At 39.3% G+C, this 25,890-nt stretch overlaps 1 protein-coding gene across 3 annotated transcripts in view; it reads left to right on the top strand.

Moving 5' to 3' along the window:
- Positions 1 to 25,890, top strand: part of rev1 (REV1 DNA directed polymerase) — a 111,571-nt gene that overhangs the window by 50,078 nt on the left and 35,603 nt on the right. For all 3 annotated transcript variants that reach the window (XR_013498877.1, XM_078221928.1, XM_078221930.1), the window contains 7 exons: positions 1,391 to 1,507; positions 2,561 to 2,693; positions 3,775 to 3,903; positions 9,445 to 9,599; positions 15,201 to 15,320; positions 18,560 to 18,780; positions 23,627 to 23,799. Coding sequence is in view for 2 of the 3 variants with exons in the window: in XM_078221928.1 (XP_078078054.1) it covers positions 1,391 to 1,507; positions 2,561 to 2,693; positions 3,775 to 3,903; positions 9,445 to 9,599; positions 15,201 to 15,320; positions 18,560 to 18,780; positions 23,627 to 23,799 (1,048 nt within the window). In the remaining variant the exon portion in view is untranslated. The remainder of the gene's footprint in view (positions 1 to 1,390; positions 1,508 to 2,560; positions 2,694 to 3,774; positions 3,904 to 9,444; positions 9,600 to 15,200; positions 15,321 to 18,559; positions 18,781 to 23,626; positions 23,800 to 25,890) is intronic.

Here is a 25,890-nt window from a genome sequence, read left to right as displayed (position 1 = left end):
CGCCGCTGCAGCCTCCGAAGAGCGGGGTCAGAGACTGCAATGGCTCTCTGACCCAGGTCATCCTCTGGTCGGGGCGGGGGATGGGTGGGAGGAGGAGAGGGGGTGTGACGTCTCATCCCTGGTGAGGGGGTGTGACCGATCATCCCCTTGGGGGGGGGGGGGGGGGGGGAGGAGGAGGAGAGGGGGTGTGATGTATCATCCCCTGGGGAGGGAGGAGAGGGGGTGTGACCAATCATCCCCTGGGGGAGTGGGGGAGGTGAGGGGGTGTGACGTCTCATCCTCTGGTCGGGGGGGGTTCCCGCTGCCTGTCTACGGCCGATCCCTCCTGGCACCATCACTGGTACACTACCAGCCACAGATTGCTCTTCCCTGCAGGTGCGAGAGAGCGGGAGAGATGGCTGTGGCTCGTAGTGTACCAGTGATGGTGCCAGGAGGGATCGGCCGCAGACACGCAGCGGAACCCCCCCCGACCAGAGGATGAGACGTCACACCACCTCTCCCCACCCCCAGGGGATGATCGGTCACACACACACATCCCCCCCCCCCCCCCCCCCCCCCCCACTGACCAGAGGATGAACGTCAGAGAGCCGCTCTCTCCGCTTTCTCCTTTTTTTTCACGCCCGGGCGCGCTGTCAGATTTTTTTCGAACTGCGCATGCGCAGTTCAGAGCTCCAATTGGTCCGCCAGCGCTAAGCCCTGCCCACAGCACGGATCGGGCCAGAACCGGCAAAACGCGTATGGGCACGCTGGAAAGAGGATTCCAGGTGCAGATCTATTTGACACCCAGATCCGGCACTTAGACTCAAAATGGTAAAATTCCCCCCAATGTAGAGCTTTGACCTTTTCCTAGGCAGATGCTGTTTTAATGGCTATAACCCCTCAATGTGCAATGCAAATGGAATCAATAGGTAGAATTGTACAAAATTACGTGTGGTAACAGAGATGTGATTCAAAAACAGAGCATACAAAATGTTGAATTTGCTCATCATGGTTCAACCCAATTGTTCTGGATAAATGTCCACAAGCTCTACATTACTTTGTTGTGTAAGAGACATTTGAGGGTATTTTTATTTGAACAGTAGTTAGTAGAATAGGCTCTGGAGCAATTGAGAACTTTTTGTTTGAAAGTAGCCAGAGTTGTGGATGATAATTTTCAGAGTTTTACATCAAATGTATATTGGCAAAAACCACATGAACGTCTGTTCAGGCAGATGTTTTTGGACTGGAGGTTCTATTAATACCCATTTTATATTGGAATATAATTCCTATAATTGACTTTACTTGCGTTCTTTGCCTTTCTCTCATCCCCACCCCAAGGGAAAAATTGGGTTTAGCTTTCTGTGTAGTGCAGAAAAATGTGAAATAAATCTTTTCATTTTCTGATTTGTAGGAAAACCGATAGCTGTTACTCACAACCGAGGTCATGGTCGCATGGCGATCCGACCAAACACTAACCCACAGTTTGAAAGGCAGTATTACCAAAAGAAGCTGAAGAGAGGCCAGACAGGTAAGCATTTATCTTTGTCTTAATGTGTACTTATCTTCAGTTATTGCAAAGAAGTTGCATAGATCTCAGTTGGTGCACATCAGATTTTGGGATTTTTGGTCATTTGTGTTTATCTTGGAAGGAATTTTGGGCTTTAATAATATTTAAGGGCTAATTTCTCAAAAGCAAAGTTTAGTCTCAAGTTTCTTTTAAAAGTGCAGAAATTAGCTAATGAGCTGGACATTAAAGTTGTTTCCTTGAAGACCCAAAGAAAATAAGTCGTTCATTAGTGCATTTTTTATTCAATAAACAGCTCTCACCCATTTTGAGATATTTTTACGTTTACCCCTGGGACACTAAATGGACAGTAGGAAATCCGCTGCCTATTTTACAACATGCTTGTTTTCTTTTCATCAATGTCAATGAAAATAAGAATCAGTCAGGTTAGATAATGCGTGTAAGATTCACTGTCACCCCTTACCTGCTAATAAAAAAGTTAAAGTCCTCCTTTTGCGCTGTGAACACTCTGGTCCCAAACTTAAGGGATTGTTTTGCATGGGCATTCCTCAGAGATTAAAAATAGAACCACCAACAAGTTTTTAAGCAGAAATGTTAAGTTTTGCAAGTGCACATAATGATTCTCCCTTTGAATGCTTAATTAATACTTTGTCACTCTCATCCAGATTGACTTGAAGCTTTTTTTTTTGTCGAGAATACTAAAACATGAAGCTTTGGGAATGATAAGCTTAATTAAAACTCATAGGAATATAAATTATTGGAATCAATTCAGTTAGCCCAGGCTAAATATACTTTATCAATGGATGGTTTTACTGATTTTGAAGGGAACAAATAAATGACTTTGTTAACGAGAAAGGTATATAATAAACTTATTAGATAATATTAATAGTGTAGGTGGAGGGATCCCTAATGCCAGTACGACACTTACTTATTTGGATAACCGTTTTGCATTCTATATTACTTTTTTGGGATTTTGATTTTAATGTGGGAGAGAAAAATAGATGTAACTAAAATCAGTTGCAGTGTGATAATTTTGCATTTCATTACTTTTCATAGAAGAGAAAAAAGTGCCTGATAAATTGGATGACAATACCTGGGAGAATCCAAATTCTGCCTGCGTGAATGGTACTAGTGTGGATGTGGTCACTTTGTCAATGGCAGAAATTGCATCCTGTAGCTATGAAGCTAGGTAAATAAATAAAAGCTGTTTGATTTGCAGGATAATTCTAAAAATGTGTATATTAATAAATTTGTGCATTTCATATATGGCCTGGAATTTGAGGTGGCAGCAACAAAACTGTGAACATGTGCCAAAATTTCTCCACTGAAACTGTCACCCTCGGGAGTTCGTACATGTGCAGACTGACACAAAAATCCAGATACTGCTGTCACTGATTCTATGCTGTTCCATATGGTGCAGTGTGGAAGTCTCTACAGATTGCACACTCTGTTGCTGCCATGATCAGATATAAACCCTCATTTCTACATTGTAAAAACCCTTGAAATTGTTATACTTTTTGACTGAGGTATAACTGGGTTTTTGACAGCATATTAACTTCATAGTTATTGTCACCCTCTTCTGGCTCTGTAAGGAGCCAGAAGAATGGCAAATTTTTCCATTAATAAAAATACATTTTGAAAAAAGTTTGCATTAATTTAGTTTCTGTCTAAATCCCATCACAATCATTTATTTTGCTAACTGAAAATTTAAAGTGAAGGGGTTCAGTAATTTTAATATTCTGGTTTACTGTATGTGAATACGCAGAGTGATTAGCTCCATAACTGTTTGTTCACATCACTGGTACTGGATTCAAAGACATGCCCTTGTACTTGGTGACAGAGCTGAATTGCCATTGGGAAAGGGGAAAACCCATGTCACAGAGATTGTTAGATCTTTGTGGAGGACTTTCTTCGAGGTTAGCAGTGAGCACTGTTGCCTCACTGCTGTCTACAAATTCCAGCCCAATATGTTGCACCTGATTTATTTAAGTCTTGATTGTTCTTAGAATAGTTTCTTTATAAAAGTATTTATTGCTTCAGTAATTATTTATAGAAATGCTATCCAGTAATGTTAAATCTGGACCTATGTAAGTGGAACCTTGGTATTCAATTGGGATATCATACAGATCAAAAACACCCTGGAACTTGGAAAGTTGAACATGGTGCGAGTCTGACTATATTCCTCCATTCAGAATCCTGTATTTAATTTTACCAATATTTGTTTAGTTGCAAATGTGCATGTAATTGGCTTTATTGTCATTCCATGGCAGACGGACTGGTATTAAGAATGGAATGTTTTTTGGACAAGCAAAGCAACTATGCCCTGATCTTCAGACTGTCAGCTATAACTTCAAAGCCTACAAAGAAGTGGCGTCAATTTTGTATGAAACTCTGGCAAGGTATTGTAGTTTATTCTTGTATCTGAAATTAATAAAGATGACCATCCTAACGGTGAACTAAATTACATTAAATAAATCTAAGTAAAGTTAGAGCAAGAAAGAATACATTTGCTCATTTACTACTTCCCTACAAATTATATTTAGCTCCATTTCAATAAAAGTACCTATTTCTGACCCAGATAGCTTATTTTACAAAATTGTACAGATGCTTGCCAAAACGTCTACTTTAGATAATTAATCATTTCTTTCAGTCATCACATCTTCCTTGCAGCCCTAATTAGAATTTCTAAATCTTGAAGCACAATAACTAAGGACAGCTAAACTTGGACTTGTACTGTGCTCTGTGCAAACATTGAGGTGCTAATTTGGAGGGGATAAGTGCACCTTGATTTGTTAAGGCAGATCATATTTGGCTAATGTCGTGTTTTGAATAGATGATTGGATAGATTGAGGGTAGAATTTCAGAAACTGCTCATACGAGTGTTAGAAAATTTAAGGTAGCTGGTATGAGGAAATATAACAGAATGGATATAAAGTGATTCAAGGGTGAGTCATTGCGTGCTTGAATTTCAAATGCATTTTAAGGGCAGTAAACTTGAATCCCACACAATGTTCTGGTGTTAAACCAAGGTAATTACATAGACTGGGCAGAAAGACTGAAAGGTAGGACAGTTGATGAACAGTGGCAGACATTTAAGGAGATATTCATTTCCTCCCAACTAAATATATATTCCAGAGAAGAAGAGATTGTAAGAAGGGGAAATACATCGGTGACTAAGGAAGGAGGTTAAAGATAACGTAAACGCAAAAAATAAGACATATCGTATTGCAAAGATCAATGGCTGGCTGGAGGATTGGGAAATGTTTTAAAGACCAACCAAGGGTTACTAAAAATGTAATAAAAAGAGCAAAGGTAAATTATGAAAGAAATCTAGCGCAAAATATAAAAATGAATGCCAACAGATTCTATAAGTATATAAAAAGGAAGAGAGTAGTTAAAGTCCCATAAGGGGATGAGACTGAGGAGTTAATAATGGGGAACAGATGTTGCAGAGAGACTGAGTCAGTATTTTGCCTTGATTTTCAAGGTGCACGATACGAGAACCACCCCAAATGTAAAAGGAAATGCAGAGGTTGTTGAAAAGGAGGAACTTAGTAATTTTTACCCAGTGATAGCAATTGTTTTGAGTAAACTGTTGGGATTAAAGGCGGACATGCATCCTTGGACTTTAGAGAAAGTGACGGTGGTGGAGGCATTGGTTTTAATACTCCAAAATTTCCTGGATTCTGGAAAGGTCCCAGCGGATTGGAAAAAGGCTAATGTAATGCCCCTGTTCAAAAAGGGAGAAAGGCAGAAAGTAGGAAACTATAGACCAGTTAGTTTATCCTCTGCCATTGGGAAATTGTTAGAATCCAATATTAAGGAAGTAGTAACAGGATATTTGGAAAGGCAAAACACAATCCATCAGAGTCAGCATAGCATAGTTTTATAAAGGGAAAATTGTGTTTAATTAATTTGCTAGAGCTCTTCAAAGATGTAACAAGCAAAGTGGATAATGGAGGTCCTGTGAATGTAGTGTTTCTGGGCTTCCAGAAGGCATTTGATAAAGTGTCGCACAAAAGGTAAGATCACATGGGATTAGGCGCACTTTATTAGCTTGGATAGAGGATTGGCTAACCAACAGAAAGGAGAGAATGGAGATAAATGAGTCTTTTCTTATTGGCAAGCTGAAACTAGTGGTGTGTCACAGAGTTTGGTCCTCGGATCCCAACTATTTACAATCTATGTTAATGACTTGAATGCAGGGACAGAATGTACTACGGCCAAATGTGCAAATGACAGAAAAATAAGTGGGAAAGTAAATTGCAAGAAATAAATTTACAAATGCATTTGGATAGGTTAGGTGAGTGGACCAAAATTTGGCAGATTATTATAATTTAATGTGGATAAGTGTGAAGTCACCCAGTTTGGTCAAGGAATAAAAAGGCAACTCATTATCTAAATGGAGAGAAACTTCAAAATGCTTCGGTGAAGAGGGGTTGGGATGTACTCATGCATGAATCACAGAAAGTTAGTATACAGGTGCAGCAGGTAATAAGAAAGGCGAATAGAATTTTGGCATCCATTGCTAATGAGATAGAGTGTAAAAGGAGGGAAGTGCTAGTGCAACTGTTGGTGAGACTGCATTTGGAGTACTGCACAGAGTTTTGGTCCCCTTACTTGAGATAGGATGTAAACGAATTAGAGGCGGTTCCAAGAAGGTTCACTAAATTGATTGCAGGGGACTTGATTCTTGAAGAGATGTTGAGCAGTTTAGGCCTATACCTGCTGGAGTTTAGAAGAATAAGAGATCCAATTGGGGTATATAAAATGCTAAAGGGAATTGACAGGTTAGATGTAGAGTGGATATTTCCCTTTTTTTTGGACATTCTTGAATGAGAGGCCATAATTTTAGGCCAAGGGATGTCAGATTTAAAACAGAAATGAGGAGGAATTACTTCACTCAAAGGGTTGTGAATCTGTGGCATTCTCTACTCCAGAGTGCAGTGGATGCTGGAACACTAAACAGATTTAAGGAGGAGATAGGTTTTTAATTAGTAGCAGGATGAAGGGTTATGAGGGTGAGCAGAAAGGTGGAGATGAGGCCAAGATGAGATCAGCCATGATTCTATTGCACGGTGGAGCAAGCTCAAGGAGTTGAATTGTCTACTCTTCCTAGCTCTTATGAATACAAAACAGAGTAAATGGATTGAAACATAGAAGGAAGCCATTCAGCCTTGCAAGCTAGCTCTGTCATGGCTGATCTATATCTCTATTCCATTTACCCATCTTGATTCCAAATCCCTTAATACCCCTTTGGTACAGAAATCAATCAATCTCAATTTAGAGTTTTTCAGTTTATCTAGCCTCAACAGCTTTCTGAGAGTAAAAGCTCCAGATTTCCATTTGTGTTGCGAAGAAATGCTTCGTAACATCATCTCTGAATGGCCTAAGTCTAATTTTAAAGTGTGCTTCCTTGTTCAGGATTCCCTCACTGGAGGAAAATGTTTTTCCTTTATCTATCTTATCAAATCCTTTATCTTAAATAATACTTCAACTAAATCACTCCTTAATCTTCTGTTGGAGAGGATTTTAAAGTTATTTATCCCAAGAGCCAGTGTTGAGTCCACTTTTGTTCTTGTGTACATTTGATCTAGTGCTAATCAAATGTGATCCTCCAGCCTTTCCACAAGATCAGGATATTCATAGGTTTCTAAAATGTCCCTCCCATTTGCCTGCCTAAGTTTTGTACACATCGAACAAAGAAATAACAGAATTGTAGCTCAGGACCAGTAACAAATTTTGCATTAACTAAAATAACAAATGTATGTATCGAATTGTAACATTTAATGTGTATACAGTAAAAATACTTGTTATTTTTTGGGTCGGGGGGATCATAGTGGAATTTTTATAACATGGAAGGGAGATCTCAGGAACAAAAAGGTTGAGCACTCCTGGTCAGGATAAGGTATTCCAGCCTGAGGAAGGGAAAAAGTGGAAAATCCAATTGACACAATTTAAATCTTTGCAATAATTGATCACTCATTAAAATTTACAAAATGTTCTTCCAGCCAGCCTCGAGTCGCCAGCTCCCCATTCGTGGGGAGCTGTTGTGAATCCTTCTGGAGTGACACGCTCCTGGCGGGCAGTGGGGGAAGGGGGAACGCTAGCGGGCCCAGAGACATCAGTCCCGGTCTCGCTAATGGGATGCAAATCCTGATCTTAATATTTAAATCAGCAATCAGTGCAGAGCTGATGATGTCAGAAATCCTGGCCCTGGAGATGTGCGGACGCCATGATGCCCAGTGGGAAGCCTGTCAAATGGCCTCCACTGATGTCTCCCGACCCACTATGCTGCTAGAACAGCACAGCAGACTGGAAAATTGTCCCCTATATATTTCAATAAGGTCACCCTCAGTCTTTTCTATTCCAAAGAAAATAACTTTACCTACAGCTTGTACAAGGCATTGGTGAGGCCACACTTGCCACACTTGGAATACTGTGTACAGTTCTGGTCACCCTATTATAGAAAGGATATTATTAAACTAAAAAGAGTGCAGAAAAGATTTACTAGGATGTTACCAGGACTTGATGGTTTGAGTTATAAAGAGAGGCTGGATAGACTGGGACTTTTTTCCCTGGAGGGTAGGAGACTTAGGGGTGATCTTATAGAGGTATATAAAATAATGAGGGGCACAGATCAGCTAGATACTCAATATCTTTTCCCAAAGGTAGGGGAGCCTAAAACTAGAGGGCATTGGTTTAAAATGAGAGAGGAGAGATACAAAAGAGTCCAGAGGGACAATTTCTTCACAGAGAGGGTGGTGAGTGTCTGGAACAAGCTGCCAGAAGTAGTAGTAGAGGCGGGTACTATTTTGTCTTTTAAAAAGCATTTCGATGATTACATGGGTAAGATGGATCGAGAGGGATATGGGCCAAACATGGGCAATTGGGACCAGCTTATGGGTTAAAAAAAGAGGGTGGCATGGACAAGTTGGGCCGAAGGGCCTGTTTCCATGCTGTAAACCTCTAATCAGTCTTTCTTCGAAACTAGTATCATCCCGAGCAGATGTCATCCTCATAAATCAGCTCTGCATTCTCTCTGGTACAGTCTCATTTTTCCTAATTCTAATCCTCACAAAAGTAGTGTTGAGGCAAGTTCTCCACATTCAAGCTTCAGTCTCTGGAGTTGCAAGTTTCTTATTCCATGCATTGTGGCGAAGACTGACTTTATATATCTCTTGTCCTTAAGCTCCAAGTGTACCTAACTTAATTCTTTCTTATTAATGGTTGATCATGCTCCCCGTTCTTAGTGAATTATCTAAAATTATCACAAGTCTTACAGACAAGCTTCCTCAACAATGCTTTACCTATTTCCTCAGAAGAAAATTAAAGTTTATTTATTTCTTAGTCACTGGTAAGGCTTACATTAACACTGCAATGAAGTTACTGTGAAATTCCCCTAGTCGCCACACTCGGGTGCTTGTTTGGGTCAATGCACCTAACCAGCACGTCTTTCAGACTGTGCGAGGAAACTGGAGCACCCAAGGAAACCCACGCAGACACAAGGCGAACGTGCAAACTCCGCACAGACAGTGACCCAAGCCAGGAATCGAACCCGGGTCCCTGGCGTTGTGAGGCAACGTTGCTAACCATTGTACCATCGTTGACTGTGTCAACTTGCTCACACTGTAAGTGGTCTTTCCAAGTGAAAACTGTTGGTTAGATATGAAGGTATGGACAATTTTGCACCATAGGCCTTTGATTGTGAAAAACTGAATGAAGATGGCCCAAATTTATTTCATTTAAAACACCTACATCTGACAATGAGATAAACGTTCAATCCATTTGTCTAGTCTGGATTACAACCTGAATCCCAGCATTGAAAATAACAGTGCGTCAACCTTCTGTACCTTCTTATTCCACCTTTCAAACTAACCACTGCATTGTGTTTGAGACAATATGCTATAATTCACTTCCCTTGTTTTCTCTGCATTTAGCTATACTTATGATATCGAAGCTGTCAGCTGTGATGAAGCACTTGTAGATGTAACAGCAATTTGTGCAGAAACTGGGTTGACACCTGATGAGATAGCAACTGTTATTCGCTCTGAGATCAAAGAAAAAACAAAATGCACTGCATCAGTTGGAATGGGTATGTATCCAAGTAATAGAAATTGCACCCTTGAATTTCATGTAATGTTGAATATTTTAATTGGGGAATAGAAAAAAACAAGACCGGATATGCTTGCCTAAGAGGTGATGTTTGACTTCATTTGATTTGATTTATTATTGTCACATGTATTAACATACAGTGAAAAGTGTTGTTTCTTGCGTGCTATACAGACAAAATATACCGTTCATAGAAAAGGAAACGAGAGAGTGCAGAATGTATTGTCACAGTCATAGTTAGGATGTAGAGAAAGATCAACTTAATGCAAGGTAAGTCCATTCAAAAGTCTGACTAGCAGGGAAGAAAACAGCAGGGAAGAAGCTGTTCTTGAGTCTGTAGGTACGTGACCTCAGACTTTTGTATCTTTTCCCAAAGGAAACAGGTGGAAGAGAGAATGTCCAGGGTGAATGGGGTCCTTAATTATGCTGGCTGCTTTGCTGAGGCAGCAGGAAGTGTAGACAGAGTGAATTGATGGGAGGCTGATGTACCAAAGGTTCGAAGGATAAAAGGGTGTGCCCTATGAGGACAGATCAAGTAATATGGGCCTCTGGACTCTTAAGGTTTAGGAGAATGAGACATGATTTCATTGAAATGAATAAAATTCTCAAAGTAGATGCTGAAAGGATGTTTCCCCTGGTGGCGAAATTTAAAGAAATGGGTCATACTCAGGATAAAGGGATACCCATTTAGGACTCAGATGAGAAATTTTGTCATTCAGTCATTGGTGAATCTTTAGAGTTCTGTACTTCAGAAAACTGTGGATGCTCAAGATTATATATTCAGGACTGAAGTCCCTGATCTTTGGGCATTTAGAGAATCAAGAGATATGAGGATATGGCAGGAGATACTTTTCTAATTTGTTATGGGATGGACTGACAAGGCAAACACTTATTGCCCATCCCTTACTGAGAAGGTGGTGGCGAACCACCTCCTTTAAACTGCATTGGTGTGGTATAGATAGACCCACATCACTGTTGAGTGAGAAGTTCCAGAATTTTGACCGAACGGCAATGAAGGAATCACGTTATATTTCCAAGTAAGATGGTGTGTGACTTTGAGTGGAGCTTGCAGATGATGGTGTCCCCCTATGCCAGATATCTTTAAAGTCACAGAGTCAGAAGGTACTGTCAGGAAGCCTTGGTGAGTTGCAGCAGTACATCTTGTACATTGCAGCTAGGTCATGTTGGAAGCTAGTCATCTCAGTCCCAGAACATTGCTACAGGAGTGCCTTAGGTAAGTACCCTTGGCCCAACCAATTTTAACTGTTTTATTAATGAGCTTTCTTTCTTCATAAGGAAACCTCACTAATGACTACAGAGTATTCAGTTCCATTCCCAACTCCATTGACAAAATCCACCCTCAGCATTGATGTATTGTCTGTAAGTTGTCCTCATTAGCACTGTCGACAAAGCCTTCCATCAGTTTACTGATGATTTAGAGTAGACTGACAGGGTAGTAATTGGCTGGATTAGATTTGTCCTGCTTTTTGTGGAAAGGGCATATCTGGGCAATTTCCATCTTGTTGGCTAAATGTAAATGTACCTGTACTGGAACAGCTCAAGTAGAGGTGCTGAACATTCTGGAACAGTTCGTTCTACAACCAGGATCCAGTTGGGGCCCATAGCCTTTTCTACATCTAATGTCCTCAGCAGTTCCTTGACACCACGTGGCATGAATCAAATTAGCTGATCACCGGTGTCTGCAATTCTGGGGATCTCAGAAGGAGGCCAAGATGGACCATTTGCTTAGCACTCCTAGCTGAAACTGGTAACAGATTCTTCATCCTTGCCTTTTGCACGGACCTGCTGGGTTCCACTATCATTGATGAGGCAGATGCTCATGGAGCCACTTGCTCCCATTATTCACAACTGAATTTAACAAGACTGTCCGGCTTTGATCTGATCCTTTGGTTGTAGTATCACATGTTGCTTTGATTTGATTTGATTTGATTTATTATTGTCACATGTATTAACATACAATGAAAAAGTATTGTTTCTTGCGCACCATATAGACAAAACATACCGTTCGTAGAAAAGGAAACGAGAAAGTGCAGAATGTAGTGTTACAGTCATAACTAGGGTGTAGAGAAAGATCAGCTTAATGCAAGGTAAATCCATTCAAAATGACAGCAGCAGGGAAGAAGCTGTTCTTGAGTCGGTTGGTACGTGACCTCAGACTTTTATATCTTTTTCCCAAAGAAAGAAGGTGGAAGAGAGAATGTCCGGGGTGCACGGGGTCCTTAATTATGCTGGCTGCTTTGGCGAGGCAGCGGGAAGTGTGGACAGAGTCAATGGATGGGAGGCTGGCTGCTATTAACCATTCATGTAGTCCTTTGTTTAGCTTCACCAGGTTTGCACTCATATTTTGATATGCCTGGTGCTGCTTCTGACATGCTGTACCAAACTCTCATTGAACCAGGCTGTTCCACTTGCTTGATGCTAATGGTAAGTTGAGGAGGGTTCTGAGCATGGAGGTTGCAGATTGTAGTTGAAATAATTCTACTGCTGCCAGAGCCTCATGAATGCCCAGTTTTGAGCTGCCGGATCTGTTCTGAATCTGTTCCATTTAGAACAATAATAGTACCACATAACATGATAGAGGGTGCTCTTATTGTGGAGATGAAACTTTGTCTCCACCAGGATGGTGCTATGATTGCTCTTATCAATATTGTTATGGAGAGATGCATCTGCGACAGGTAAGTTGGCAAAGATGAGGTTAAGCAGATTTTTTCCCTTTTATATTGGTTTGCTCAGTACTGGCTACAGGCCCATTTGGGCAGCCACGTCTGTCAGGACACAGCCAGTTCGTTCAATCGTGGTGCTACTGAGCCATTCCTGGTGACAAACATTGACGTCCCCCACCATAGTATATTCTGTGCCCTTGCTACTCTCAATACTATTTCCAAGTGCTATTCAACATGGAGCTGTACTGATTCTGAAGGAGAGTGGTAGGTAATAAGTTCCATTGTCCGTGCTAGACCTTATGCTATGCAGCTGGGGTCCAGAGTCAATATTAAGGACTCAGTGGGCATCTCCTTCCTGACTATATGCTCTGCGTTGCTTCCTCTGGTGGGGTTGCTCGCCAGCTCGCATGTCATACTCAGGAGCAATAATGCAGAAGGCTGTAAAGTTGGATTCTGATAGTATCACGTGCCAAGCTGATACTTGACTAGTCTGTAGCACAGATCTGCCAATTTTGAGACACATCCTCAAGCGTTAGTGAGGAGAACTTTGCAGGATCTACTGGGTTGGATGTCCAGTGCCTAGGTTGATGTCAGGTGATCTGTTCATTTTTATTCTCAAACTTTGTAGCATTTTGATGCAAGTGATGGCTTCCTTAGCCATTTCAGAGGGAAGTTCAGAGTCAACCATATTGCTATGGACTGGAATAAGAAAGAGGGCAGACGCGGTAAGGACAGCAAATTTTCTTCCCTGAAGGACCATAGAGAACCAGATGTTTTTTATGACCATCTGGTACTTTTACGGTCACCGCGTACTGATGCTGACTTTTTATATGGATTTATGTAATTAACTGCATTTTTCCAGATATTAAAGATATCAAGGGATACAGTGATGTTGAGGAAGAAGATCAGCCATGATCTAGTTGAAAGACAGACCAGACTCAAAGGGCAAAATGGCTTACTCCTGCTCCTGTGTTCCTAACTGAGTTTAAATTCCCCAGCTATCATGGGATTTGAACTCATGCCTCTGGATCATTGATCCAACCCTCCGGATTACTGGCCCAGTAACATAAGACGTAACATAACATACATGGCTATGTCCACTTAGCAATTTTTCCATGAATCTCATTTCAGTAACTTAAAAGCATTAAATAATTTTTTTTTTTCACCCAAGATTGTTCCTTTCAAACTAGTATGGTGCCTCACCTCTATCTCTTTGTGCCTCAGTGATCAAAGAGTTGAGTTAATTGAGCTAGTTTTTAAGAATCTCTTTAAAACTGGTATTCTGGAAACCACTCCTTATCCAAAGATATACCATTCTTAAACAGTAATTTCTCTCTTAAAAAAGGAAGTTGGATTTTCAACAAACTTGTTGAGTAAGTATTTGATTCTTTTGGCATAACTGCATATGTTTATATAAAAGGGCAAAAATATATTTTTGTACTTGTATTCACAATCAATGCCTTGGTTCAAACTCAAGACACATTCGCTGTAAGATCAGATATATTTGTCTCACTAGTATGAGATTCATAGGTCTTAGAGTAAGTAATTTGAGCACTGAATAAATTTTAAAATAAATCAAATTTTGTACAATATGCTGTCAGCTAGTAATTGCGAGTAAGATAATATTTATCTTACATTCTTAATCTGCTACCTTTATATTGTTGAAAATTTTTAAAAACTGCTATAAATTTTGAATTAAAAACTTTACATTATTTTCCACATGTTTAAGACCTCAGCCATTATGTTTTATTTGAGTATTGTATTATGCATTTATGAACAAAGATTTTGGCTTTGATTTTTGAATTCAGTCATGTCATAGGTTGGACATTTGGTGTACATTTCAGTGCCCTGGCCCAAAGATGGAAAGATCAGTCAGATCCTTGTTACTATCCACTGACTCATGTTGAAAAGAATGTGTGTAGATAACAGGATCGGAATTGCTATGATGTGGAGTGGAAAACACTCAGTCTCAATTTGAGCATGAAGCATGAGGCACTGGAGGACAACTGAAGCCTGTAGAATTGTACTTTCAAAAATGGGATGAAGCCCTTAGGAGAGAAAAGAAAATGAGCCAAAAAATGAGGATTTTTCAGAGTTAGAACATAGAACAGTACAGCACAGAACAGGCCCTTCGGCCCACGATGTTGTGCCGAGCTTCATCTGAAACCAAGATCAAGCTATCCCACTCCCTATCATCCTGGTGTGCTCCATGTGCCTATCTAATAACCGCTTAAATGTTCCTAAAGTGTCTGACTCCACTATCACTGCAGGCAGTCCATTCCACATCCCAACCACTCTCTGTGTAAAGAACCTACCTCTGATATCCTTCCTATGTCTCCCACCACGAACCCTATAGTTATGCCCCCTTGTAATAGCTCCATCCACACGAGGAAATAGTCTTTGAACGTTCACTCTATCACCTTCATTTTATAAACCTCTATTAAGTCTCCCCTCAGCCTCCTCCGCTCCAGAGAGAACAGCCCCAGCTCCCTCAACCTTTCCTCATAAAACCTACCCTCCAAACCAGGCAGCGTCCTGGTAAATCTCCTCTGCACTCTTTCCAGCGCTTCCACATCCTTCTTATAGTGAGGTGACCAGAACTGCACACAATATTCCAAGTGTGGTCTCACCAAGGTCCTGTACAGTTGCAGCATAACCCCACGGCTCTTAAACTCCAACTCCCTGTTAATAAAAGCTAACACACTATAGGCCTTCTTCACAGCTCTATCCACTTGAGTGGCAACCTTTAGAGATCTGTGGATATGGACCCCAAGATCTCTCTGTTCCTCCACAGTCTTCAGAACCCTACCTTTGACCCTGTAATCCACATTTAAATTAGTCCTACCAAAATGAATCACCTCACATTTATCAGTTCTGTTCGTTGTTGATGTTTTCAACAGGATCGAACATTCTGCTGGCCAGAATGGCCACCCGGAAGGCCAAACCGGATGGGCAGTATTATTTAAAACCGGAGGATGTAGATGATTTTATCAGAGATCAACTTGTGAGCAGTCTACCAGGTAAGCCTGATTGTTTAGTGTAGATAATTTTGACAATTGATTTCACTTGGAAATGTCACAAATCCTAAAGAGAGAACTTGAATTTATGTAATTCTCTCCATAACCTATTGATATCCCAAAGCGCTTCATAGTGAATTAAGTACTTTATAGTCAGTATTTTACTGTAGGAAAATGCAGCAGTTAGTTTACACACAACAACAATGTACATCTTTATACTGCTTTCATAGTATTAAAATATCCCAAGTCAATTCACAGAAACATTATCAAACAACATTTGGCACGAGTCGTGTAAGATATAGGACAGATGATCACAAGTTTGGTACTGGGTGCAATTTCACAGGAATTTTCACAGGAGGTGCACGAGTGCAGTTGATGGTCACAGTTTTAAAAAGTTCAACCAATTTTCCTTAAATGAATCATTACAGGCAATGGAGATTAAGGTTTGTGCAGATTGTTGCAGTCCTAATTGTTCTTTGGGGGGGGTGGGGGGGGAAGTTAGCAAAGAAAGCACGATGGGGTTTATATAGTTGGAGCTATTGGTTATGAACTTTTTGAGCTCGGTCACTTTTGGGCTTATGTACTGCTTAGAAATATTTAATTGTTCATTCAAAATTTTATAGAGGCATGTCAACCTTTTCTTCGGTTCTGGAGACCGTGCCAGCCTAGCGACGTGACCAACTGGGAGACATTATACTTTCACGAGTAATTGTTTATAACGAAGCGAGCTGCTCGGCGTTGAACTTTCTCAAGGAGGGTAATGTTTTTAGCAGTATATGGGTCTCACGGGCTACGCCATATTCTTAACTGTGGTCTAACCAATGTCTGATACAGAATTTCCTTTACTGCAGTTGAAGAGTGATGGAAGTTCCATTTCACAAAGTCAAGCATTTTGAGTTCCTTGGAGGCTGTGTATTGATTTTGTAAATTCCACTTTAAATTATTTTGAATGTGGATTCCACTCTTTAGAATTTCCTGATTGTTAACCTCATCTGCTTCAATAATGGCTCTGTAGACTAGGCAGTCATTTGCAAAGAGCCTGTTCTGGCTTATATTCCATCCTGGATGTTATTTATAAAGAGAAGAAACAAGTGTGGGCTCAGGACAGTACTTTGGGGCATGTTGCTTAAGATTGGTCTCTAGTTTGAACCTTCCCCATTTGCTCTGGCTCTTTGTTACTGTTTGGTAATAAACATTCTTACCTATTGCTTGTATTTTCTCGGACTGCATAATGACCTAGTTTGTCTAGTAGCTTTGTGTGTGGTACATTGTCAACAACCTTGGAAAAATCAAAAACATCTACAACTGTGGTGATACTATTGTCAAGGTTCCAGGACAGGTTGAGGATGGTATGGATGAGTTGTGATTTTGTTGATCTAGCTTTACGAAAGACATGCTGTTCATCAATAAGGGCATTCTACCCTTCAAGATATCTCATTAGCTGATGAACAATGATGTGTTTTAGTAATTTACAGCAAACATTATTAAGTTAAATAAGTCTAATTTGCTGGATCAATAGGTTGGGTTCTTATAAATTGGAGCTATGTTAACTTGTAGCCAGTCGACAGGCAGATCTTCTGTTTTTATGGATTGTTAAAAGATATATTGTAACATTGGTGCAAATTCACTTGCTGCAGTTTTAAGTTCATGGTTTGGAATGTCATCTGGACTACAAGCTTTAGGTGATTAATGTTGTGGATGAATTTCTCATCACTTTTTGTTGTAATTATAACAGACATATTCTTGTAAGCTTGCCCTCATACAGTCATACCAGGTGCTCTCATTCCTTTCTTGAAAGTGCTCTGAAACTTTAAGCATGGAGCTTCAGCTTTTTCCTTGTCATCCAATCATAACTTATCTGCTACATGCAGACTGGAAATATTCCTGGTGCCTGGGTTGAATCCAGCTGTCCATGTTTTCAAATTAACACACATGACAGGCTATTACGTGACAGTATTTCATCCGATAGTCCTAAACAACTGTTGGGATGCCATCTTGAGCAGCTGGAGCACATGTTACAGTCTGTTTCACAGGCTCAATTACAAAGACCACAGGGCCCACTTAGGTTTGCGACCTCTTTATTTAATGCCTGTGCGTGTAAGGATTAACATTAATGTCTTCAGTTAGCGAGGGTAAAGAGGAGCAATTTACCATAAGAGTAGCCCAAATTTGGGGCCAAGCTGATCTTTGGGCCTTGTTCTAGTTTGTTTTGTTAAGAATTAACAAGACAGGATATAAACAATAAGGTCACCGTAAGCATTGTAATTCGTGCCTTGGTCTGGGATGACATGTTTCAAAAAACAGCAGAATCCTACCATAATTTTTGTTTGCATGTCCTGGGTTTCTTGGCAGGAAACCAGTTTCCAACTGGTAAGGACAAAAAGGGGCAAGGGGAAAACCGTATTTTGCACCTATAGCCAGTTAATTACTCGAATCAGAGGTACATGTTAAACTGTCCAGATTAAAAATCTAAAATAACACCAAGAATCAAGTTGTGGCAATGTTAAACTCCATTGAAGAATATTATGCATTCAGTTAATTATGACCTCCTAGAGTTAAATTAAAAATATCTTGGAAAAGTTCAAACTATAGTGAGGAATGATTCGAATTTAATCGAATTCAGACCAGAATGTTATACGCAGCTTATTTTATTATTGGACTTTTAAACAATTCAATTTTACAACAGTCAATATATATAGTAGTCAAATAGTCAACTTAACAGTTTTTACAGGGTGGCATTTGACCCATATTGAGAAATTTGACACAAAATATAGGATATTCCTTAAGTTATAAATTCTAGCGCTATGCCTTATACTCTCTTTTAAGTGATAATAGAATGTGTAGTCACCTCTGAGGCCGCATTATGAAGCGCCTGGATCTTTTACATGTTAGATGGAAAATTCTTAACTTGGATGCATCTTTACATGTTTATGAATTACGTTTTTGTATTGTTTTTATGTAATGCTATTCAATTTATTAAATTTAGTCTGAGGCTGTTTTTATTTCTGACCAATTTGTATATTAAAAATTGAATATGATCATGTACATTTTTGGCAAAAAATGATGAGGTGAAGTTTTTAAAAAAAATCTATCTAGCATGAACCATAAATTATTTCTTTGCTGGAAGAAAGAGCAAAATGTCTGGCAAGTTCTGCAATATGATATTAAACACGCTTCTCATCATTATCAGTTCACTTTCCCTATTCACGTTATATTTGTATTGTTGATTGTCTTGTATATAGGAGTTGGAAGAACATTAGAATACAAAATGGCATCCATTGGTGTTAAAACCTGTGGAGAACTTCAGCAAATTTTGATGCCAACTCTACAAAAAGAATTTGGGCCCAAGACAGGCCAAATGCTTTACCGATTCTGTCGTGGTCTAGACGATAGGCCAGTCCGAACAGAGAAGGAACGGAAATCTGTATCTGCGGAGATCAATTATGGTATCCGATTTAGTCAGGTAAGGTATTGATAATGTTAGTCACAATCAGGTAATCGGGTGAATAGTATTGTATTTTTTGTACACCAGCCTTTGGTTTCAATCCATTTAAATGATTTGTAAATCTGGTTTCAAAACTGCATTGCCTAAACTAAACAAAAATAGGTCACAGTGTGATATCTAGCAGCTGAAATGAGGAAATGTAATCTATTCAAACAATTTTATTTCTTTCTGTTAGCATAAGGACACTGGTACTTTGAGAATTCCCATTTTCTTTTCCAATAGGAAACATATGGTCTGTACCTGCTCTGTTTGTGTCATGACATAACTGAAATCAGAAGCTCATGAGATCAGAATCTTAATACTGTAGCTTTTCTCGATAATTAAATTGTATTAGAGGATATCCCATGGAATAGCTCGATGATTAGTCTTGGATTTGTGGCATAATTCTGATGGTTAGCTGCTAATCTTTTCCAAAGGTTGCTCCTCAATTGCATCCTATGTTACTGTAGCAATTTATGCTATTCATTCATGAGATGGATACTAAAACGGCTGTGAATGTAGCCCAATTCATCACGCAAACCAGCCTCTCATCCATTGACTTTGTCTACTCTTTCCGCTGCCTCAGCAAAGCAGCCAGCATAATTAAGGACCCCACGCACCACTGACATTCTCTCTTCCACCACCTTCCGTTGGGAAAAAGATACAAAGATTTGAGGTCACTTCTCAAATTTTTTTTGAGACTCAAGAACAGCTTCTTCCCTGCTGCCGTCGGACTTTTGAGTGGACCTACCTCGCATTAAGTTGATCTTTCACTGCACCCTATGACTGTAACACTACATTCTGCACTCTCTCGTTTCCTCCTCTATGAACGGTATGCTCTGCCTGTACAGCACTCAAAAAACAATACTTTTCATGTAATACATGTATGTGACAGTAATAAATCAAATCAAATAATGAGATGTGGATGCTGAGATGGATGTGTGGAATGATAAAAGGACAAATTTAGGAACCAGTACATCAGTGAAGACTGCAGGAGCATCAAAGAAAGCAGCCAAAAAGAGATTAAAATGGTATGATCATCTGTTGTGGAGAGAGAAGAAATACGACGGTAAAGAGAAATTCCAGAAATATGAAGAAGAGCTGAAACTGAACGTCTTATCTATACAGAGTGAATCACATTGATTCTGGGTGATTCTGAAGTTGAGGCGACGACCTATTAGGATGGAGCTTGATACTGGTGCTGCTGTATCTTTAATTCCTGAAACTACATAACAAAAGCTTAAGCATCTTCCTTTTAAACCAGCTGATGTAATTTTAAAGGTATACACAGAACAGATTGTGCCGTCAAAAGGTTACATCATTCTCAACGTAAAGTTGAGTGAGCAGACAGTGTAGCTGCCACTCCATGTGGTCCATGCAAATTTTCCAGCTCTATTTGGGAGATCAGGGTTGGAGAAGATAAAGTTATTTACAGATGAATGTAGCAATTGAATTTCAAGCATTACTTATCATCATTGTTCAAGAAAATCTTTTTTGTTGTAAACGATTGCCTTTTGAAATAACATCCACGCCAGCTGTATTCCGAAAATCGATGGGTCAGATTTTAAGTGGTCTCTCTGGTGTACAATGTTATCAGGATGATATTCTAATTACAGCATCCAGTGAGCAAGAGCACTTGAATAATTTAGAAGCAACATTGGAATGTCTTCAAGCACATGGTCTGCATATCAAGGAAGAAAAGTGTGACTTTTTACAGATGTCAGCCCAGTATTTGCATCATGTTACTGTTAGTAAAGCCCTACATAAAGCACCCAAGAAACTGGACGCTATTTTAGAAGCATCACATCCGACGAACGTGATGCAATTGAGATCATTTCTAGGATTAGTAAATTTTAGCAAATTTATTCCTAACTTGGCTACATTATTTACAATGTGTGAAACAGTCTTGGGACTGGACAACAATGTGAGGAGGCATACAAGGATGTCAAAGATGCTTTGCAGAAGTCTGAAGCATTGGTTCATTTTAATCCAAAGGTGCCATGACTGCTTGTTTGCAACACTTCACCTTATGGAGTAGGGGCAGTAGTTTCATATATTATGCCTTCGGGCGAAGAATGGCCAATAGCTTTTGCTTTGCGTACTCTGACTAGTGCTGAATCTAGGTTTGCTCAGCTGGAAGAAGAATTGAGTATAATTTTTGGCGTCCAGAAGTTTCAGCATTATTTATATGGGTGTTATTTCATTATTGAGTGAATATCGACCCTTTACTAGTTTTGGGCCATATAAAAGCATATCATCATTAGCTGCTAGTCATTTGCAAAGATGATTACCAATCGTATCTGCACACTCTTACGATATAAAGCATCGTTGATCAGGGAGTACCATACTAGCATCATGCTACCTTTACCTATTGAGCAGATGCCACCAACTAGTTTTGCTGATATTCTTTATTTTTCACTAGTAGATCATTTGCCTGTGACAGCTTCTCAAGTTCAGAGACATACCAGAAATGATCCCGTGATGGGGAGGGTGATGGAAATGGTATTGAAAGGAACAATAGCTGGAACGCATCTTGATTTGAAACCACATGTGTCAAGAAAACTTGAGTTGACCATCCAAGGTGGGTGTCTATTGTGGGGAATCTGAGTGATCATTCCTCCTTGTCTGCATGGAAGAGTTCTTGAGCAACTACATGATGGACATACTGGTATTGTCCGGATGAAGGAATTAGCATGTAGTTATTTTTGGTACCCGAGTCTGGATGCTCAGATTGAAGAAATGTAGGACAGTGTCAATTCTGTGCACGAATAAGAAATACTCCACCGTTGTGTCCTTTACACCCTTGGGAGTGGCATAAAATACCATGGCAACGATTACATGTAGATTTTGCTGGTCCATTTGAGGGTAACATGTTCTTCATTATAATTGATTCACACTCAAAGTGGCCAGAGATTTACACCATGAGATCGACTACAACTGAACAAACCATTGAAAAATTTGTCAGAATTTTTGCAAGATTTAATAAACCGGAACAGATCAGTAGCAATAATGGTTCACGATTTACTTCACGAGTTTGAGGATTATCTCAAAGTAAATGGTATTCAGCATATAAAATCTGCACTTTATCATCCATCAACCAATGGATCAGCTGAAAGATTTGTACAATCCATGAAGCATTCTTTAAATGCTTCAAATGGGCAAGTTTCGTTATCATGTCATGTGAATAGCTTTTTGACATCTTATAGAAACACTGCTCATATGACTACCCAAAGTTCACCTGCATTACTACTCTTAAGGAGAAAGTTAACAACTATGTTTGATTTGTTATTACCTCCAGAAACTTCAGAGATAGTACAGCATCATCAATGATCTCAAGGTGCTAGACCAGAACTGAGGGCAAAACCACGCTCATTTCAACAAGAAGATTGGGTATTATCATGTAATTATGCCATGAGTGAGAAATGGGTATCAGCATAGTTTTAGCAAATCCAGGTTCAATTTCTTACACAGTTCAAACCAAAGATGAACTATTTTGGTGACACCATGCGGACTGATTTTTGTCATCTTGAAATGATTTCTCAGAATCATCTCCAGAAATTCCAACTTCTTTACTCCCTCGTGTTGTGAAATTACTACGGAAGACCTAATTGAATCTGAATTGCCTAATGATTGTATCTATACTACTGTACCATGTGAGAATGATGTAGAATTAGTTCCAAGAGACGAAATGTCACTGAAGTTACAAATTATACTTCTAAGGTCAAGGACAACCAAATTCCAGAATGTTGTATACAACCAAAGAGCAATAGATGTCCTCCTGATCGACTTTCTTATTGACTGTGTAATGATTAATGGCTTATAGTACTGTGTCTAGCATATTATTGATCCTATGTATAACATCGTTGTAATTTGTTGTCATGATCACAAGAGTGAAGGGGAAGGAATGTTGTATATTTAAGTAGTTGTATGATTGCATGAACAGGTCACATGATTTAATGGTGATGTCATTGCGGTGTTTCAGAGGCTCCTGTTTTTAGTTTTAGTTTGTACTCTGAACAGTGTACATCTCCTTCAATAAAATCTGTTGTTGTTAATTTGAATCTATGTCCCTAATATAATTAGGACATTGCACCCTCCAGTATCTCTCAATTCTGACTTGGAAAAATATCAGTGTTCCTTCATCATCATTTGGTCAAAATCCTGGTCCTTCCTGTGGAACAGCAATGTTGGTGTGTCGACATTACATGTACTGCAGTCATTCTAAAAGGCAGCTCACCAACACTTTCTTGAGGGCAATTATGGATCTGCGATAATGCTGGCTTTAACAGTAAAGCCCAGATCCCGTGAATGAATAATTAAAAAAAACATTTGGGTTAAAGTTTCAGATCATTGACCTGAAAAGTTATTTTGGCTTCTCTCTCCAATGATGCTTGTAAACTTGTAGCCAGCTGGAGACGTTAATGAAAGAAATGAATTTCAACATAACAGGAAGGCTACAAAATGGAAAGGGGAAACCCCTATATAAAACAGAAACTGTAAAATATGTTTAATGTTGTAACTCTGTGGACTGTTGTTCTCCAGGTAACTCAAATTACATTTTGAAGCAATGCGTCATAATTATGTACAGTAGGCATGTCATTCAGTTTTTACATATGTTTGCAGCTTTTAAACAAATGTTTATATATATATAAAACGCTCTGCAATGATTGTCAATATTTGTAAAGATTTTTTGACAAGTTAGAGGCTGGAAGCCGTGAACAAGTGAGTATATGTTGTAAATTTTGTTTCTGCTTGTGGTGTGCAAGTAATTTTTGTGTACTAAAGGTTCGAATGGTAATATTCTTGTCGTTTTTCCCTCTTTCAGACTAAAGAGGCCGAAGTATTTCTTCTCAACCTTGCAGAGGAGATCCAGCGACGATTAGAAATGTCTGGAATGAAAGGGAAGCGTCTAACTTTGAAAGTAATGGTGAGAAAAGCTGGTGCGCCTACAGAATCGGCTAAGTTTGGTGGGCATGGAATCTGTGACAATGTTACCAGGTATGGTGAATTGCATATGGTCATTTCTAAAACTAGATCCATTTTGTAATTCCGGTTAGACAGGCATCGTAAATTCACAGATAAACTACTTTAAATTCCACGTCAGTCTAGCAGCTTACTTGAAGATTGAATTTAATGTAAACTGTAAAGCAAAATGAGTATTGAATTTTTCTTTTTGCTGTTGAACCTGTCAGTCATTAGAATAATTATTTCTACTGTCACCACGACTAAATTGAATGAGGATCAGCAGCATATCCTATCATTTTGTTCGGCTAATCATCAGTTCCCCTCTGATTCTGACTCTTCTTGCTCGCAACTATCAAATCAAAATACGCTATATAATTATGGACACAGTATGCAGTAGGTTGGAATTATAGATTAAAAAGTATATATTTGAGAGATTCTTTTGGAGAAAGAATTCAAATCAATGTAGCCCTTGGCTGCAAACTGTTCCATGATTACAATTTGAGAATATTTAAATAAAAGCAGCTTAATGGTACTTTTTTAAGACCTGCAATTCCATATAGAATCCCTACAGTGCAGAAGGAATTCCAATCACATTGTGTTGCCTGATGGATATAGTGATTTGAAGATGAATTACTGCCCCAGAAAATGTCAGTAAATCAAGAAAGGTGAATCAGTGCAGCTCCTACAAAGTTCCCCAAAGACCATCTTAAAAATGGTTTATGTGGCATAGGGAACCAAGTGGTGGATGATAAATATGTAAATTCTACAGATGTGTTTTTATGATGTATGAGGAACTTAAAACTTCTGAAAATTCTATAGTCGAACACAGTGTCACTTGAGTCTGCCATTTAGCTGTCCTACTGATTTGAGGGTTAATTCAATTTCAAAAATTCATGATATCTTTCTGTATTTTTCCAGAAGTTTAGATATATTTTTGAATCATATCAAGGCATCCTATTTTGTAACAACGTGATAAGATGAGTGAACTGACATTTTCTTATGTCAATTCAACTGCTGTTGCTTTATATATTTTAAGTGTGGATGCAGAAAATAATCAAGAAGACTTAATGGAATGCTATTTTTTCTGTATCTAAAGAGCAAGAATGTAAGGAGTTGGAAGCATCTGTGCAAAGCCCTGGGTAGATCATGCTTGGAGTACGATTTGTTCAGTTCTGGAACCAAATCTTTGAAAGAAAGTATTGGCCTTGGAGGAAGTGCAGCATAGATTACCAGAATGATATGAAGAATGAAATTATGTGGCAAGATTGCACAGACTAGGGTTATGTTCCCAAGATTGTAGAAGATGAGGGTCAATACTTTCAAGATATTACAAGGAACTGATGGCATATTTAGAGATAAACTCTTACAACAGATTGGGGAGTCTTGGATTAGGGGGCATGTCCTACAGTTAGCGCAGGTCCTTTCAAGATTTAAGTTCAGAGCCATTCTGTATTGAAAAGGGGGTGTTAGAAGTTTGGAACTCTGTTTTTCAAATAGAGAAGCAGTGGTATATTGTTAATGCCACTGGACTAGTAATCCAAAGGCGCAGGCTGATGCTCTGAGAACACGGTTTCAAATCAATTAACAAACATTCTGGAAATAAACAGCAGTCTCGCTAACGGTAACCATGAACCCATGATTGTTGTCGAAACCTATCTGGTTCACTAATATCCATCTGCTGTCTTTACCTGGTCTGGCCTACATGTGACTTCAGAATTCCAGACTCTCAGCAATGTGTTGACTCTTAAATGCTCTCACAAGCAACTCAGTTGTATCAAACCCATGCAAAGCCAAAGAAGAAGAAAATTGGACAGACCTCCTGGCATCAACCTAGTCACCAGAAACGAAAACAGCATACCCAACCCTATCAACCCCACAAAGTCCTCCTTAGTAACATCTGGGAACGTGTGCCAAAATTGGGAGAGCTGTCCCACAGACTTGTCCAGCAACAGCCTGACATTGTGTGTAAGGTATGATTCAGTGAGTATGATTGTGTCTGAAACACCATCACCATCACTTGATATGTCTTGCCCAACGAACCAGAAATGGCCACACAGTGGTATACAACCCTGGGAGTATAAAGAACACATATGTTTAAATAAAATCACATTGCATTCTTCTAAA

Source organism: Mustelus asterias, chromosome 10 (genome assembly GCF_964213995.1).
Source record: "Mustelus asterias chromosome 10, sMusAst1.hap1.1, whole genome shotgun sequence".
Lineage (NCBI taxonomy): Eukaryota > Metazoa > Chordata > Chondrichthyes > Carcharhiniformes > Triakidae > Mustelus > Mustelus asterias.
This window is presented reverse-complemented; position numbering and strand designations above follow the sequence as displayed.